The 14,443-nt window shown below is 34.1% G+C and overlaps 1 protein-coding gene across 2 annotated transcripts; it reads left to right on the top strand.

Annotated features, from left to right (window-relative positions):
• The first annotated feature begins 750 nt into the window (after window positions 1–750).
• Window positions 751–12,076, top strand: PFT1 (phytochrome and flowering time regulatory protein (PFT1)). Of its 2 annotated transcripts, none has more exons than XM_028058142.2 (16): window positions 751–858; window positions 995–1,146; window positions 3,023–3,053; window positions 3,459–3,522; window positions 3,968–4,098; window positions 5,575–5,784; window positions 5,906–5,971; window positions 6,376–6,583; window positions 6,925–6,995; window positions 7,112–7,957; window positions 8,754–8,807; window positions 9,003–9,031; window positions 9,932–10,000; window positions 10,097–10,181; window positions 11,151–11,237; window positions 11,330–12,076. In XM_028058142.2, the coding sequence occupies exons 2-16, from the start codon at window positions 1,049–1,051 to the stop codon at window positions 11,858–11,860; spliced, it is 2,580 nt and encodes an 859-aa protein (XP_027913943.1). In that variant the 5' UTR covers window positions 751–858; window positions 995–1,048; the 3' UTR covers window positions 11,861–12,076. The 2 variants fall into 2 exon arrangements, with proteins under 2 accessions (XP_027913943.1, XP_027913944.1); XM_028058143.2 differs by having other exon boundaries at window positions 844–862.
• The last annotated feature ends 2,367 nt before the right edge of the window (window positions 12,077–14,443 follow it).

The raw sequence follows: 14,443 nt of genomic DNA, 5'->3' as shown, positions 1-14,443 counted from the left end.
CCGAAATTATCAAGAAATAATGTAATAAATATGAGGAGTGATGCGATCTAATAAAATCTTTTAGATTTATTAACCTGAAAATCGAAATATACTCTTATAAATAAAATAAAATAAAATCCAAAGATATTTTGAAATATATTTATTAGTATAAAATATTTATATTTTAATAATATAAGTGACTAAATTTAAATAATTTGATTATTTTATAATACTTTTAGTTAAATATGGTTTTTTTAACTAAAAATTGAAATTAGTTGTATTTTGATTTAATTTAGTTTTTAAGGATATGATAGATTTAATTATTTTAATCAAATTATATTAATATTATTTGAAATTTTAAATATATTTTATGTTAATATTTATTTTATTATTAAAGTAAAAATATGTTAAACATAATAAACAACTTAAAATATAATTATGAAAGATATATTTGAAATGTCAAATAAAACTTAGCAAAATTTGATTAAAAAATATAAATTTCTAAATATGAAAACTAAATTGATCTAAAATTAGAAAAAGAACCTAATTCTAATTTTTACAAAGATAAAAACATATTTAATCATATTTTTTAATATATATATTTATAAAATATTTAATATATTAGATAATGTATTATATTATTATCGCCAATTTTAAACATAAAAATAAAAGTAAATTATTGTATTTATTTATATTATTCGATATTTTTCGTTTTTATCGCATAAATAAGAGTTCAAAAACTTTATATAAATACAAATAGTATTTTATCAGGAAATACATACCTTTCATAGTCAATTCTTTTTTACTGTAAAAAGATTCAAACTTTCCTTGCTGAATTGATCTCCAATCTTGTTGCCTGTGTCTTCCATAGTTCCATAGGTCGGTAAGAACAAGTGTGAATATTCATTATTTTTTGAAAGATTGAACGCGCCCTTCTACTTTACAGTTCTCTGACTCGAGTATTGAATTTCCTACACAAATTCTGTAACATGATCAATTTCTGACGTAAATTAAGATTCGAGACCCAAACTTTCCCCACGCGACCAAATCGAAACCTAGAGTTTTGGAGATGGCGGAGTTCCAACTCATCGTTGTCGTTGAAAGTACCGCTGCTATGGGACCTTATTGGGAGACTGTTCTCATGGATTATCTCGATAAGATGATCAGGTTTCGTTTCACTTCTCTCTTTTTCCACCAATTTTAATATTAATTTCGGTATTTTTTTTTTCGTTTCATTTGGATAAAATTTAGGGATTACTGTTTTTCTTATTCTTTTGGTGTGTCTGTGGAGGTTCTGAGTTTGGTTTTAATCGTGCGCTGCTCAGAGTGGGGTTTGTTCTGGTTGGTTGTTAATTGATTTTGAACTACAGAAAGAAGAACACATTTGTTGCTCTTGGTGAAACCCTGCTCTTAATATTATTACTGATTTTTTTTATCAAGATGTAATATAGCGTTTACTTTAACCACGGTTCGAATTTCTGGTTTGAGAGATGTTTTAGCTTTTAGTGGCAATAAACTACTAATGTCTTTATTTGGGTTTATTTGAGTACGAGATGTCTACTCGGTAAACTGATAATCCTTTGCAGGTCCTTGAGGAACCGTCTTTCTTTCTTAATTGTGTCATTTTAGTTTCTAGGAGTACAATACTTTTGATTTTGGGGTTGATCTTCTCCCGCTTGCACTGGGTTAGATTGGGGAAAGTGGAGGTCGCCTAGTTCCAGAGTTAGGGCATGCTTACCATAGGACATAACGACTTATAGACGACCTATGGGATCGGCATATTGAATCCAACACCATGCCTTTTTGTCGACGCTATTTGATGCTAGCAGTTGAGCTAATCCTTAATGGTAGTCATTACAAGTTTTCCTTGCTCAAAGGAATATTTAAAACAAGTGGGATACCAATTATGGTTCCTAATCATACTGTGAAAACAAAACCCTGTCAAGCATATATTAAAAGTTTATAAACCAAAACATTGTCAGAATTTTATAAAGATGAACTTTCAGGGTCGTTGTTCGAATTTAATATTTTCATTGGCTGTACAAATATATAAAATGATGTACTCAGCTAGAAAAAATTTCTCTCCGACCATAGGTGACCAATAACACCTTTCCTCTTTTTGTTGATGACAATATACCCTCCTACATAGAGACATAGATAGAGATATAAAAAGAACATGTAAAAGGAAGCTGCTGTTTATGCTTATTCACTTGGAGCAGAATGATCACTTATTTATGATTCACATTTTTCCATTGTCATGGTTTAGATTCTATTTTCCTTATTGTTGCTTAAGGTCATGGTTGTTCCAAGGATGTTGCTGTCACTAAGACTTAGAAAGACTGATTATATCCTTAAGTTTTTTTTATGTCTTTGTGTTGTCTTGTCGGTTGTTCAGTTGGAGGATTTCTTATCTGAACCTGTTTTTTTTCTTCTTCATATTTCACTGTTAAAATATTTCCTTTTCGTACCAAATTCTACCAAAATAAGAATACTCTAGTGCTCTCTGATCCTGACCCTTAGCGGCCATGAGCAGATATTTCAAAAGAAGGTCAAAATATCCTGTAGTACAAGAAACCTGAAGATAGGGTAGAACACTTAAAATACACCAATAGGTACATGTGGGCACGAAGGCCTGAAAGAACCTGCTCAACTCTGACAAATTACAAAACTGAATTCACCAAGAATTAAAAAATCCAATTTCTTTTTAACGAATCAATGCGACTGCTCTGCAATGGTAAGTAGGTAAAGGTTTCTGATCAAGTACCAAAGTGTAGGACAATATATTTATTAGTCCTGTACATATAAATAATATTTGTTGAACTGGAATCCAACAGAAGTCTTAGCTAAAAATAGATAGTCATGTTCCTCACCTACTTTGGACTTTGGTAAACCATGCATTGCCATGCATTGGCCACTATGCCAAAAGTTTCCATTTTTTGTTTATATGTAAATTTCAGTTTTCTCATGTTGTCTTACTAATGAGGTTATTTTAAAGGTTCTATACCGTCATCGCCTATCTTAACCAGTTATGGTATTTGTGCAGGTCTTTCGGTGGAAATGATCCAACTGGGCAGGTAATACACATTTTCTTTCCGGAAAATTTCATAATCTTTTGACAAAAGTAAAAGAATATACCAGTATCTAACTTGTCATTGCACACTTATGATTTAGTTGTCTTATATCATATTTATTGAATGTATTGGCCATTTTCATTAACTTAAAAAATTTATTCTTTCCTTATGGCTGCCAGCAGTAGGAGCCATGCTTCAAGTCTAAAGTTCCTTGTGATGTGGTTATGTATATTAGTATTATTAGTTACGAACAGTAAAATGGTTTTGTTATGTCATTATTGATTGTTTAGAGAGGTCAGCACTGAATTTGATGATATACCTGTAGATGTGATATTATTTCTATCTTACTGAATGATGATCATATGGTTTTATCTATTAATCTTACATTTCCCCCTTTTGTTTTTGCAGAAGTTATCGGCTCCCAATGTTGAGTTTGCTCTAATCACCTATAATACTCATGGATGTTATTCTGGTATAGTTCTGCTAGTTTTCTTTTTTCATGTTACATGTTGGCTGTTTATTTAGATTGTTTACAAAATTTTTAAGCTAATTGTTGCATCTATCCCTTGCCAGTTCATTTTCTTTTTAATTTGCTCCTATTTTAAATAACTTCTTACCTTACATATTAAAAAAAAAACAGAAAAGGTAAAATAATTTCTAAATTTAAAGTTTCCGCTGATTTTGTTTGTCTGGAAGGACAAATAGTTTCTAAATATAGAATTTGTACATTGTGTGTGGTTTTTTTTCTTAATTGGAAGTTAAACTAGAAAGTTTACAAAGTTTATCTACCCACTTTTTATTGAAAATATAATCTCTTGAAATATGCTGCTTGAGCTCTGGCTATTACACTGGTGCATTTATATTCAATTGACTAGTCTATTGAGTATATTCACTTAGTTGAGCATCATTGCATGCAGGTTGCCTTGTGCAACGGACAGGTTGGACTAGAGACCCAGATGTTTTCTTCCTGTGGCTATCTTCTATACCATTCAATGGTGGTGGTTTTAATGATGCAGCAATTGCTGAAGGGCTTTCTGAAGCCCTGATGGTATGCATGTTGTCTACATTTAGATTCTTGTTTGCCTGTATTCTTTCAGTGTTCATTTGATGTCTATGTATCTCATCTGGATCATTCCTGTTTGTTGTTTCCCTCTACATATTTTGTTTCTCTTTCTACAGAAACACACTTGTTCTTTGCTCTCTTACTCTGTCTTGGATTTATTTATTTTGATCAAAATATTGTTATGCGATGGATTGAATGTGGGTTGACATTTGGGGGATACATGACAGATACACTGAAATTTTTTGTACTTGGAAATTCCCCCATGTTTAATTATACTTATAAGTGCATATAACATCCCTGATAAATTCAAGTATTTCAGTACATTAATGGTGGATAACAGTGATAGTGATATTTCTGTGCACTTTTATTGGTTGGATGAATGCATTTTGAACTAATTAATTTCACGAGGCTGATCGAATTAACATGTTCAGGAGCTAAATGGCTTGATCGGTTCATATTGGCTCATTTATGCCAATTTGCTCCTTAATACGTATTATTTGAGTTAACAAGCTGAGTTGGAATTTTCACAATAGCTGAAAGTAGCAGTTTTGCAGTGTTATCATGGTGGAGTGGCTGTGTGCACGAGCATCTGGCCACATTGAGTGGCCCAAGAGCAGTCCTGCATGGTTTTGCAGTGGTACTATAGTGGGGGGTTTTGAAAACCCTTTTTGACCCTTGAAGCTGCACCATTTTGTGCAGTTTTCTAGTGGAAACCACCCTTCACTCTTCTCTCTGTTGTGAGTCCCTAACTCTCAGACACCCTCTGTTCTATTCTCTGTCCTCCCCCCCCCCCCCCCCTCCCCCAAGGTCTTAGCACCTAGTCTAACTCTATCCTTTCCCCCTCCTTTTGCTGTCATTGTGGATTTCTTATCTTTCAACCTTTTTTAATTCTGTCTCTTTCTTTCTCTTGAATTTGTTTTTAATCTAAAACAATGCATGAAAGCCATCCAATGTCTTTTCCTATTAGAGAAGAAAAACTTCATTACAATCATTACAATCTAAAACAAATGTTAAACAACCTAAAGTGAGAGAGTTTAATTAAACTGAAGGTCGGAAGATTTGTTCTTTGAGGCTAGTACTTTGTTTGAGGGCTTGAGGCTACAGTTTTCTTGAATTTGTGCTTTTCTTTTCCAGTTATGGATAGTCTAGTGTGTAGGGATTCTATTTATTTGTTTAAATGCCTTTCCTTGTGTTACTACACAGGTCATTAGTACACATATAACTGGCTCTCTGTACACTTCTTTTGGATATCTTATGATCTTATGATAGCTAGAATGCATTTTTGTTTGTAAGGTCTGCATTTCTAGTGTGATACACACCACTATTCATAATCTGTGGTAGGTTTTTCTAGAGTGAAGTACATAATTTAAACTTGTTATTTAGATAGTGTAAACTTTATGCGTATCTCTTCGACCTGAAAAGATTTGTTTAGATCCTCACACCTAATGTTGGAATGCTTAGATGTTCCCAAATTCTCAAAGTGGAGGCCCTAATCAGCAGAGTGTGGATATGCACAAACATTGTATCCTTATTGCAGCTAGTAATCCCTATCCGTTGCAGACACCAGTTTATGTTCCAAGACCACAGAACCTAGAGCAGAGTGAAACCATTGACTCTGACTCAGGGAACCGTTTATATGATGCTGAAGCTGTGGCCAAAGCTTTTCCTCAGGTATTCTTTGTTTATTTATTTTAATGGAACTGTGAATTTAATATCTGTCAGTTTTAATGCTTTGTGTCAGTGATGAAAGCATTTACACTTTGATTAATGGTATGAAATCTTGTCCATGCAGTTTTCTATTTCCCTGTCAGTTATTTGCCCAAAACAACTTCCCAAAATTAAAGCCATCTACAATGCGGTAAGGATGACATCTCACTCTTCTACTAAAATGTGTTTGGTTCAGTATTGAAAATTCATCACTGAATTTTTAGTTAAAAAAAAATTATGATGTAAGGTTGTAATGTTTGAAATAATTTTCATTTTAAGTTATGGATCTGTAAATTGAAAAAAATAGTAAGTTAATTTATATATACTAAAATGAACAATTGTCATTTAATAATTTTCACAAGGAAAGGTTGCTACTGAAAAAAATCTAAATGACAATATATTCTATACATTGCAACGGATATTATAAATTGCTAATCTATTTGAAGATATAATGCATATATTATGAAATATTTTGCAAATATTCAAAGAGAGACTACCTACTTTTTACTTGTACGGAGATGTTATAATATTGATTATATTCCTTTGGAATTTTAGGGAAAACGAAGTAATAGAGCAGCTGATCCACCACTTGAGGCTAAAACCCCTCATTTTCTTATTTTAATATCAGAAGGTTTCAGGGAAGCTCGCAGTGCTCTGAGTCGTTCTGGGATCACTAGTTTGCCTTCAAATCAAAGTCCGGTTAAAGTAGACTCTGTTTCTGTAACGCCGGTTACTGGGGCACCCCCAACTTCTATGCCATCAGGTCATTTTTACATTCTGTGTATGCTTCCTTTAATCAAGGCATTTTCATGTACTGCAATCTTTCTTGTTTGCTTGGTTAGTTTATATCTCTTTTTTATCTTCACTTTTTGCGTGGAAAATTTAATTTTAGAAACTTCATTGTGGATCTATGTTTATAATACATTGTTTTAGGGTACTAATTTGTAGAATTCAGAATCAGATAGTTTCTTTACGTTACTAGTTTGTCATTTTTAGTTGGTCACTGGTCAGCAGTTTACAATATACATAAGTGGTTTATTATTTTTCTATGTTCTGGTTGAGGATTTGTTATACATTTAACATGACTTTTTTATGGATTTTTAGCTAATGGATCTATTGCGAACCGGCAACCAGTTCCTGCTGGAAATGTGGCTCCTCCTGCTACTGTAAAAGTGGTAAACCTAAGATCCTTGAGACTATACACTAGCGTGTCTAAACTATGGGACTGGTTTTAGTTTTTTTCTGACTCAATTTTTCACATGATCCTTGACTCTGTGTAATAAATCTTTAGGAGCAAGTTCCTGTAACCTCCATGGTATCTGGGCCTTCCTTTCCTCATAATTCATCTGTTCCTCGTGCTACCAGTACTAGTCAAGGAGTTCCAAGCTTGCAGACGTCTTCTCCATCTTCAGTTTCTCAAGATATTATAACAAATAATGAAAATACACAGGATACAAAGCCTACAGTGTCAATGCTGCAGCCCCTTCGTCCAGTGAATCCCACTCAAGCAAATGTGAGCATATTGAATAATCTTTCTCAAGCCCGGCAGGTGATGAGCTCTGCTGCCTTAAGTGGTGGAACCTCTATGGGACTTCCATCAATGGGCCAAACTCCTGTTGCCATGCACATGTCAAACATGATATCTAGTGGGATGACATCTTCTGTACCTGCGGCTCAAAATGTATTTTCATCTGGACAGCCAGGAATAACATCAATAACTAGTTCTGGGCCTCTTTCTGTTCCTGCACAGGTTGGACAAAATGCAGGTCTCGGTTCATTAACTTCAAACACTTCTAATTTGTCTTCAAGTTCAAACATTGGGATTTCACAACCATTGGGTAATCTTCAAGGGGCTGTTAGCATGGGACAACAGGCATCTGGTATGAGCCAAGGAAACCTTTCAGGGCCCCAAATGGTGCAAGGTGGAGTTCCCATGAGCCAAAATGCAATGAGTGGTCTTGGTCCGTCAGTTGTCTCTTCTGGGAATGGCACAATGATTCCTACTCCTGGAATGTCTCAACAAGTACCATCAGGCATGCAGCCCATTGGGAACAATGCTGCAGCTAATATGCCTTTGTCACAGCAAACATCAGGTGGTATGCAGTCGGCTCAATCGAAATATGTCAAAGTCTGGGAGGTATGTTCCCTTCTTCCATGGAAATTCCCTTGTCAAAATTATGTTTTACAGCATTCTATTTTGTAGAAGTCTTGGTGTTTCCTAGCATATAGCAGAAGTATACAGGTGTTGTGGTTGAAAGGTTGTGAAAAATCTGTTAGTTCAAGCTAATTACCTAACTTGCATGAATGATACTAATCATTATTTATACCAGCTTTCCTCAGACAAACTCTCAACCGCTGTTTATGATTAAAATGAGTAAGAGTAACATTGGAGGTTGTCAAAAGTCTGCTAGTTCCAGCTAATTACCTTACAGTACTTAATCATTATTTGTACGAGCTTTCCTCTGACAAAATATCAACCTCTTTTAAAGTTCTTTAATGAGAAACTTTTAAATGCAATGCTTTGCTACCATGTTGATAGTGAGTGGCTGTGGGAAGATTATTACTGCTTATGGAAGGTTTGGTAGTAATGTGCCTTTCCACATACTTGTACTATTCTTGCATTTACACTACCATACCTAGTCTAATACTCCCTTAGCTTATGGTCCACAACAGGTGATTTCTAGTTCCTTCGTTCTTTACAAATACCTTAAATTAGCAATAGGAACTTTTCTAAAATCTCATAAAGTTATCTTTTTAAGTCGTCAAATACTGTATAGAAAACATCATATTTATACTGTATGTTGGTTATAATTATATTTATATAATTCTGAAATGAAGAATAATTTGAAAGTTTTAAAGTGATGGCAATAATTTGGATTACTCTGGCGTGCTTGTATTGGTTTTATATATATAATAATTTGAAATTTCTACAGGGAAGCTTGTCTGGGCAGAGACAAGGACAGCCCGTCTTTATCACCAAGCTAGAAGTATGTTCCATATGCATGCTAAAATTATTTTAATCTTACTTTAATCAGTTATTTCTGTTTTTAATTTGGACAGTCTATTTTCATAGCCCTATATAGCCGTTTCGGTCTCATTCTTAGTAATGGAGATTGATGTAATTTTATAGAAACTCGTTAGCTCTTTATTGTATAATCCTGATGCTCAATTTTTTTGTGCAGGGTTACAGGAATTCTTCGGCCTCTGAAACGTAAGTTTAGGACATTGTATTATCTCTTCCCAGTAGTATAGAAAATATTGTGTGCTTGAAATTTATACTAAAAATTTTCCAAAATATTCTTATTTTTGGTTGAATTGATATTGGTTTAAATCAAGTATTAGGTAATAAGTTATAGATGTACCTTTCCACTGACTCAGTCCCCCATCACCAACTTCTGAAGAAAGTTCGATTACTTGATTAAGTTTATTAGCTTAAACAGCACATTTTGGAATATTTGGAACTGCTATCAACTATAGCCTGAAAATTGTTTTCATATAGCGGTCACAGTTGCTACAATTGCATCCATAATAGTATGGCAGCTATAGCGTGATTTTTTTGAAGAAACCCTTGAAATTGAAACTTTATTTTTGAAAGGGGGGAGTACTACAGTCCGACTGTGCAACCATCACTCACCTACCTTTCATTTTGTGCAACCAATACTATTTCCAGTGGCACCCACCCTTCAATATCCTCTCTATTCTGAATTACCTTTGTTCTTAGCTTTGATTGACATCAAGAAAACCATTCAAAAAGGCATGATTGACATCAAGTTGAAACAATTTCCATCCATAGGAGATAGCTAGAGTAAGAGCAATTCTGATTGTAATAGACTTCACTAGTAGAGAAAAAGCTTCAACTTTTTTTTTTTCTTCTGGAAATTCTAAGATTTCTGCTTAAGTATAAAAGATATGAATGTTTTATTTTTTGAGACACAGTCATCATCAAACAAATGTATATATACAATTCTTGATTATCAATTTAGATTTTTTGTTATGTTTGTTAGAGTCTATGAATTGATTTTGATGTTATTATCTGATTGAAATGCTTCGTATCTTCTGTTAACTTCATTAATTTGTTGATCTTCTCACATGTTATTGATTTTGATGTCAGACTTGCAGCAAACTGGCCCTCTGTAATGCAAATAGTCCGGCTTATATCTCAAGACCACATGAATAACAAGTAATTCCTTATTTCAACTGTTGTCATACTCATCCCCTCTTACGCACACACACAATCACTGACTTATTAATATTGGTCCTTAATGTTTTCTTGTAGACAATATGTAGGAAAGGCAGATTTCCTAGTTTTTCGGGCAATGAATCCGCATGGATTTCTTGGTCAGCTGCAGGAAAAGAAGCTGGTATGTTATCTTTAGGTGGCATATTCTGGTTTCTTGTGAAAGATGGATGTAATTCAGGTTTAGTACTATGAGCATTTGAACTTAACAACTTACTGGCAAACAATTTTGAATTAATAATACTTGTAAGTCGGAATATTATTGTATGTTGCGTTACATTCATGTCTGTCTCGTAATGATTTGACTTAATGACCTGTCAAAGGTCAATTAACCTATAGGTTTAGGCTGTTTGCAAAAGATCTGAGACAATTTTTATTTAAATCTAAATAAATCCCTTAGGAGATGGTCAGATGTGTTTCTCTACTTTGGAGGAGGATACTTTGTTTTGAAGGTTTGCCAAAAAGGAAGATTGAAATTTTTGGAATTGCAGTTTTGCCGTTCATTGCTGTGTGGTTGGAATATAATTGCTACATCTCGGGGTCTTTACCCTAAACTTGCTACGGGATAGAGTTAGTTTTTTTTTCCAAATGAGGTAGTTCACCATATTCTTCAGCAATGCTAATCGTCTCCTCCAATTTCAAAGCCTGAAATTCACACAAGATAGGTTGAAACTTAGTATATCAGAGTGGAGGTTCAGATTTTGCATTATACTATGAGGAAAAGTGAACATTTTTTAATTCTTTGAAATTGATGCAATGGGGAAGTATAAATAGGAAGAGAAGATTAACTCTGTACACTATTACTAAGGCCTTAGAATATTAGGCAATAACCTTTCCTATAAATGCTATGTCTAAAAGAAACAAAAGGGGAAATAAAACAGATTCTGATCAAGTCAGTTCCTAATAATTAGATGATGTACAAATAAATCAAATAATTTTAATTGATTTCCATAGATCAAATCCCATGATTCTGATTGCTTTCCTTTACTATCAACACATTGCATATGAAGAATTACCCTATGGTTGTGGACCACTGGTTTCATTTCTTGCAGGAGGAAATTTTTTGTGGTGCTAAATTATTGTTTGATTTCAGTGTGCAGTCATTCAATTACCATCACAGACGTTGCTACTATCTGTTTCTGACAAAGCCTTTCGCTTGATTGGGATGCTTTTTCCCGGGGTAACATTTAGTTGCTGATTTGATTGAGGCTCGATTATAATTATGGGCCTGTTATACCTCGCCTATTTACTTGAAGCCTTGAATGTTGGCAGGATATGGTTGTATTTAAGCCACAATTGTCCAGCCAGCAGCAGCAACAAATGCAGCAACAGCACCAGCAGATGCAATCACAACAGCAGCATCTTCCACAATTGCAACAGCAGCAGCAACTTCCTCACATGCAGCAACAGCAGCTTCCTCAGATGCAACAACAGCAGCAACAACTCCAGCAGCAGCAGCAACTTCCTCAGATGCAACAACAGCAGCAGCAGCTTCCTCAGCTACAACAGCAGCAACAGCTTCCTCCGGTCCAACAGCAGCAGCTTTCTCAGTTGCAACAACAGCAGCTTCCTCAAATCCAGCAACAGCAACAGCTACCTCAACTTCAACAACAAATTCCACAACTACAGCAACAGCAGCAGCTTCCACAATTACAGCAACTGCAGCCTCAGCAGCAACAGATGGTTGGGGCAGGAATGGGTCAAGCCTATGTTCAAGGCCCTGGGCGGTCACAGATGGTTTCTCAGGGACAAGTTTCTTCCCAGGGAACAACAAACATTGGTGGAGGGGGATTCATGAATTAGCTCAATTTTTTTTAGGTTTCCCCACGGTCACTAAGGGTATGGTATTTGTATGAAATGAAACATCTGTGACAGGGTAATCCAGTTAGCTCATATTTATCACTCCCTGATATGTCCTTATCTCAGAAAAACGTTAGAATGTCTATTTGATTTCTTCTGCAATTTAGTCATTAAAAACTCAGGCTAAATAGTTAATATTAAAAGCATGTTAGAAAGTTATTTTGAGCTTGTTAATTTTAAAGTTAGGTGGAGTTGTCTTAAAAAATATTTTTGAACTGGAGAATGGAATTGGTAAGTGTGTAGAATTGATTATGTTTAGCAACCCAGCACAATGTTGAAATTCGTGAGCAGTGCTAGTTGCTCAAGCTCACAAATGAGGCAACAATCTATACATACTTAAATACGTTGGGTAAAGGTGAAATATGAAAACTTGTAAAAACGATGCCGTTTCTTTTTTCTTGTCATATGTATAAGCCCAAACGTCTATTCAGATACGAAATTGATATTTGAACCCCTTTTTTTCCTCACTTTTGATAGTGTTGACATGTCATCTCATTTTCATTTTTCAAATTTTTGTTTATTTTTTCTTTGAAACAGTCACATGTGTGGTAGAAAAGAAGGCAATGGTTTTGGCAAACGAAACCTAGAAGTTGAATCCTTTGACAGGATAATTGATTTTGACAAATAGAGAATTAGGGCACGTGGCAAATATTAATTATGTTGAAATGACTATGAACAATAAAATAATGAATTGGATTCATTTAAAAAAAAAGTCACAACAGTTGTCTCACACATGTGGGAAGTAATGTTTAAACAAGTAAGAAGTTGTTTTGGAGTTTTTGTATATGTTTTCCAGATATGTTTCCAATTTATATATCATGTTTTGTGTATGCGAAATGGACCATATTAATTATGTTGAAATGATTATGAATCAGATAATGAATCGGATTTACTCATGAATAAAAAATGACACATTTACACACATGTCAGAAGTCATGTGCAAAAAAGTGGAGCATTGCGTTGGGATTTTTTTATACACATCATGGTCTATGTAATTAGTATGCTTTATACTAATTATGTTGAAGTGATTATAAATAAAATAATGGATTGGATTCACTCTTTTGAGAAAAAAAGTGTCACATCAGTGTCATACATGTGGGGAATCATATGCAAATAAGTAAGTTGCGGTACATATTTGGACAGGTTTTAAATTTACACACATGTTTTGTGTACATGGAATGAACCATACTAATTTCGAAGCGATTATAAACAACAAAATAATGGATTTATGCACTCTTTTTAGAAAAAAAGTGTCACACCAATTGTTACACACATGTGGAAAGCCATGTGCAAATAAGTGGAGAGTTGTGTTGGAATTTTTGTACAAGTTTAACATAAATTCCAAATCACTATAGCATATTTTTTGTACTACTTTAAGAAACCTCATTTAATCCAACTAAATCCCACAATGCATATCAAAGTGTGTTGCTACAAATGTGTAAATAAAAGGCAAACAAGGAATTTGTGCACATTTTGTACAAAAACATATTCTTAAAGATATTTGATATACAATATCTGTTTACAATGCATTCTATAGTCACAACATTTGTTCATCCTGTACTTATGTCATTTAAAATTAATTCCAAAAATACAATTGATTTCAACTTCCAATTATATTTTCTATAGCCTATACATCTTCTAACTTCTAAGTAATAAGTCATAGTCTTCAAGAACTTTTTGTTTGTGGCTGTTGTTTCCATCTAGTACCCATTGACATATATATTATTGTCTAGTATGTTGAAGTTCTTTCTGCACAAAGAAATATTCTTTAGTCACAATAAAGGAGATTGATGCTTAAAACTGTACAAAATGCACAACCGAAATCAACATGACATTCAAATTACCTTTTAATTATATGCACAATAATCAACCATCGTTGTAGATATCCTATTGACGACAAAAAAAACCAAACACCAATCAGTAACACGTTCAAATCACTAAACACACTTTCAAATAAAGAATAACAAATAGATCCACAACACATTTCGAACCTAACTCGTAAAAACAAAACATCACACCCTAAAACACACACACCAACAACAACTAAAGGGAAAACACGAAATCGTTGCCCACCAATTGAAAGATGCAATCAACGCACAAATGCCTTACAAATTTGTGAACGAAGATGAAGGTAGAAGACGATTCACCAATGCTTGCAGCAAGTGAACAAACACACAACTTCCTTTTAAGAACATTGAATGTCGTGAAGAAGGTGAAACGACGGAATGGAAGAATCGTCTGTGCTTGTAGGAAAGGACCGAACACACAAGCACACTAAAAAACCATCGATTTTCCTGGAGAATGCAAACCACATGCCCTGGTTTTCTGTTCTTCAAAATTAGTTCTCTCTACTAAAGGTTTCAACTTTTGGGTTTCGTCTGCCAAAACCAAATATTTTGCCTCTTTTCCAATCATACCTGTGATGGTTTAAAAAAAACAAAAAAACAAATTTAAAGTGAAAATGAGGTGACATGTCAGCAGTGTTAAAAGTAAGTCAAAAAAAGGTGTTCAAATATCATTTTCGAT

The sequence above is a fragment of the Vigna unguiculata genome, chromosome 2 (genome assembly GCF_037176805.1).
Source record: "Vigna unguiculata cultivar grain cowpea cultivar isolate G323 ecotype 2 chromosome 2, ASM3717680v1, whole genome shotgun sequence".
Taxonomy (NCBI): Eukaryota; Viridiplantae; Streptophyta; class Magnoliopsida; order Fabales; family Fabaceae; genus Vigna; species Vigna unguiculata.
Note: the sequence above shows the minus strand (reverse complement) of the source record. Positions and strands in the feature narration are given on the sequence as shown.

What these genes read in the sequence shown, in the direction of transcription:
- PFT1 (XM_028058142.2), top strand. Translation starts at nt 1,049, where the DNA reads ATGGCGGAGTTCCAACTCATCGTTGTCGTTGAAAGTACCGCTGCTATG. An exon ending in GGCTTTCTGAAGCCCTGATG is followed by an intron (nt 4,099 to 5,574) that starts GTATGCATGTTG and finishes TGGAATGCTTAG; the next exon opens with ATGTTCCCAAATTCTCAAAG. An exon ending in TCTTTATCACCAAGCTAGAA is followed by an intron (nt 8,808 to 9,002) that starts GTATGTTCCATA and finishes TTTTTTGTGCAG; the next exon opens with GGTTACAGGAATTCTTCGGC.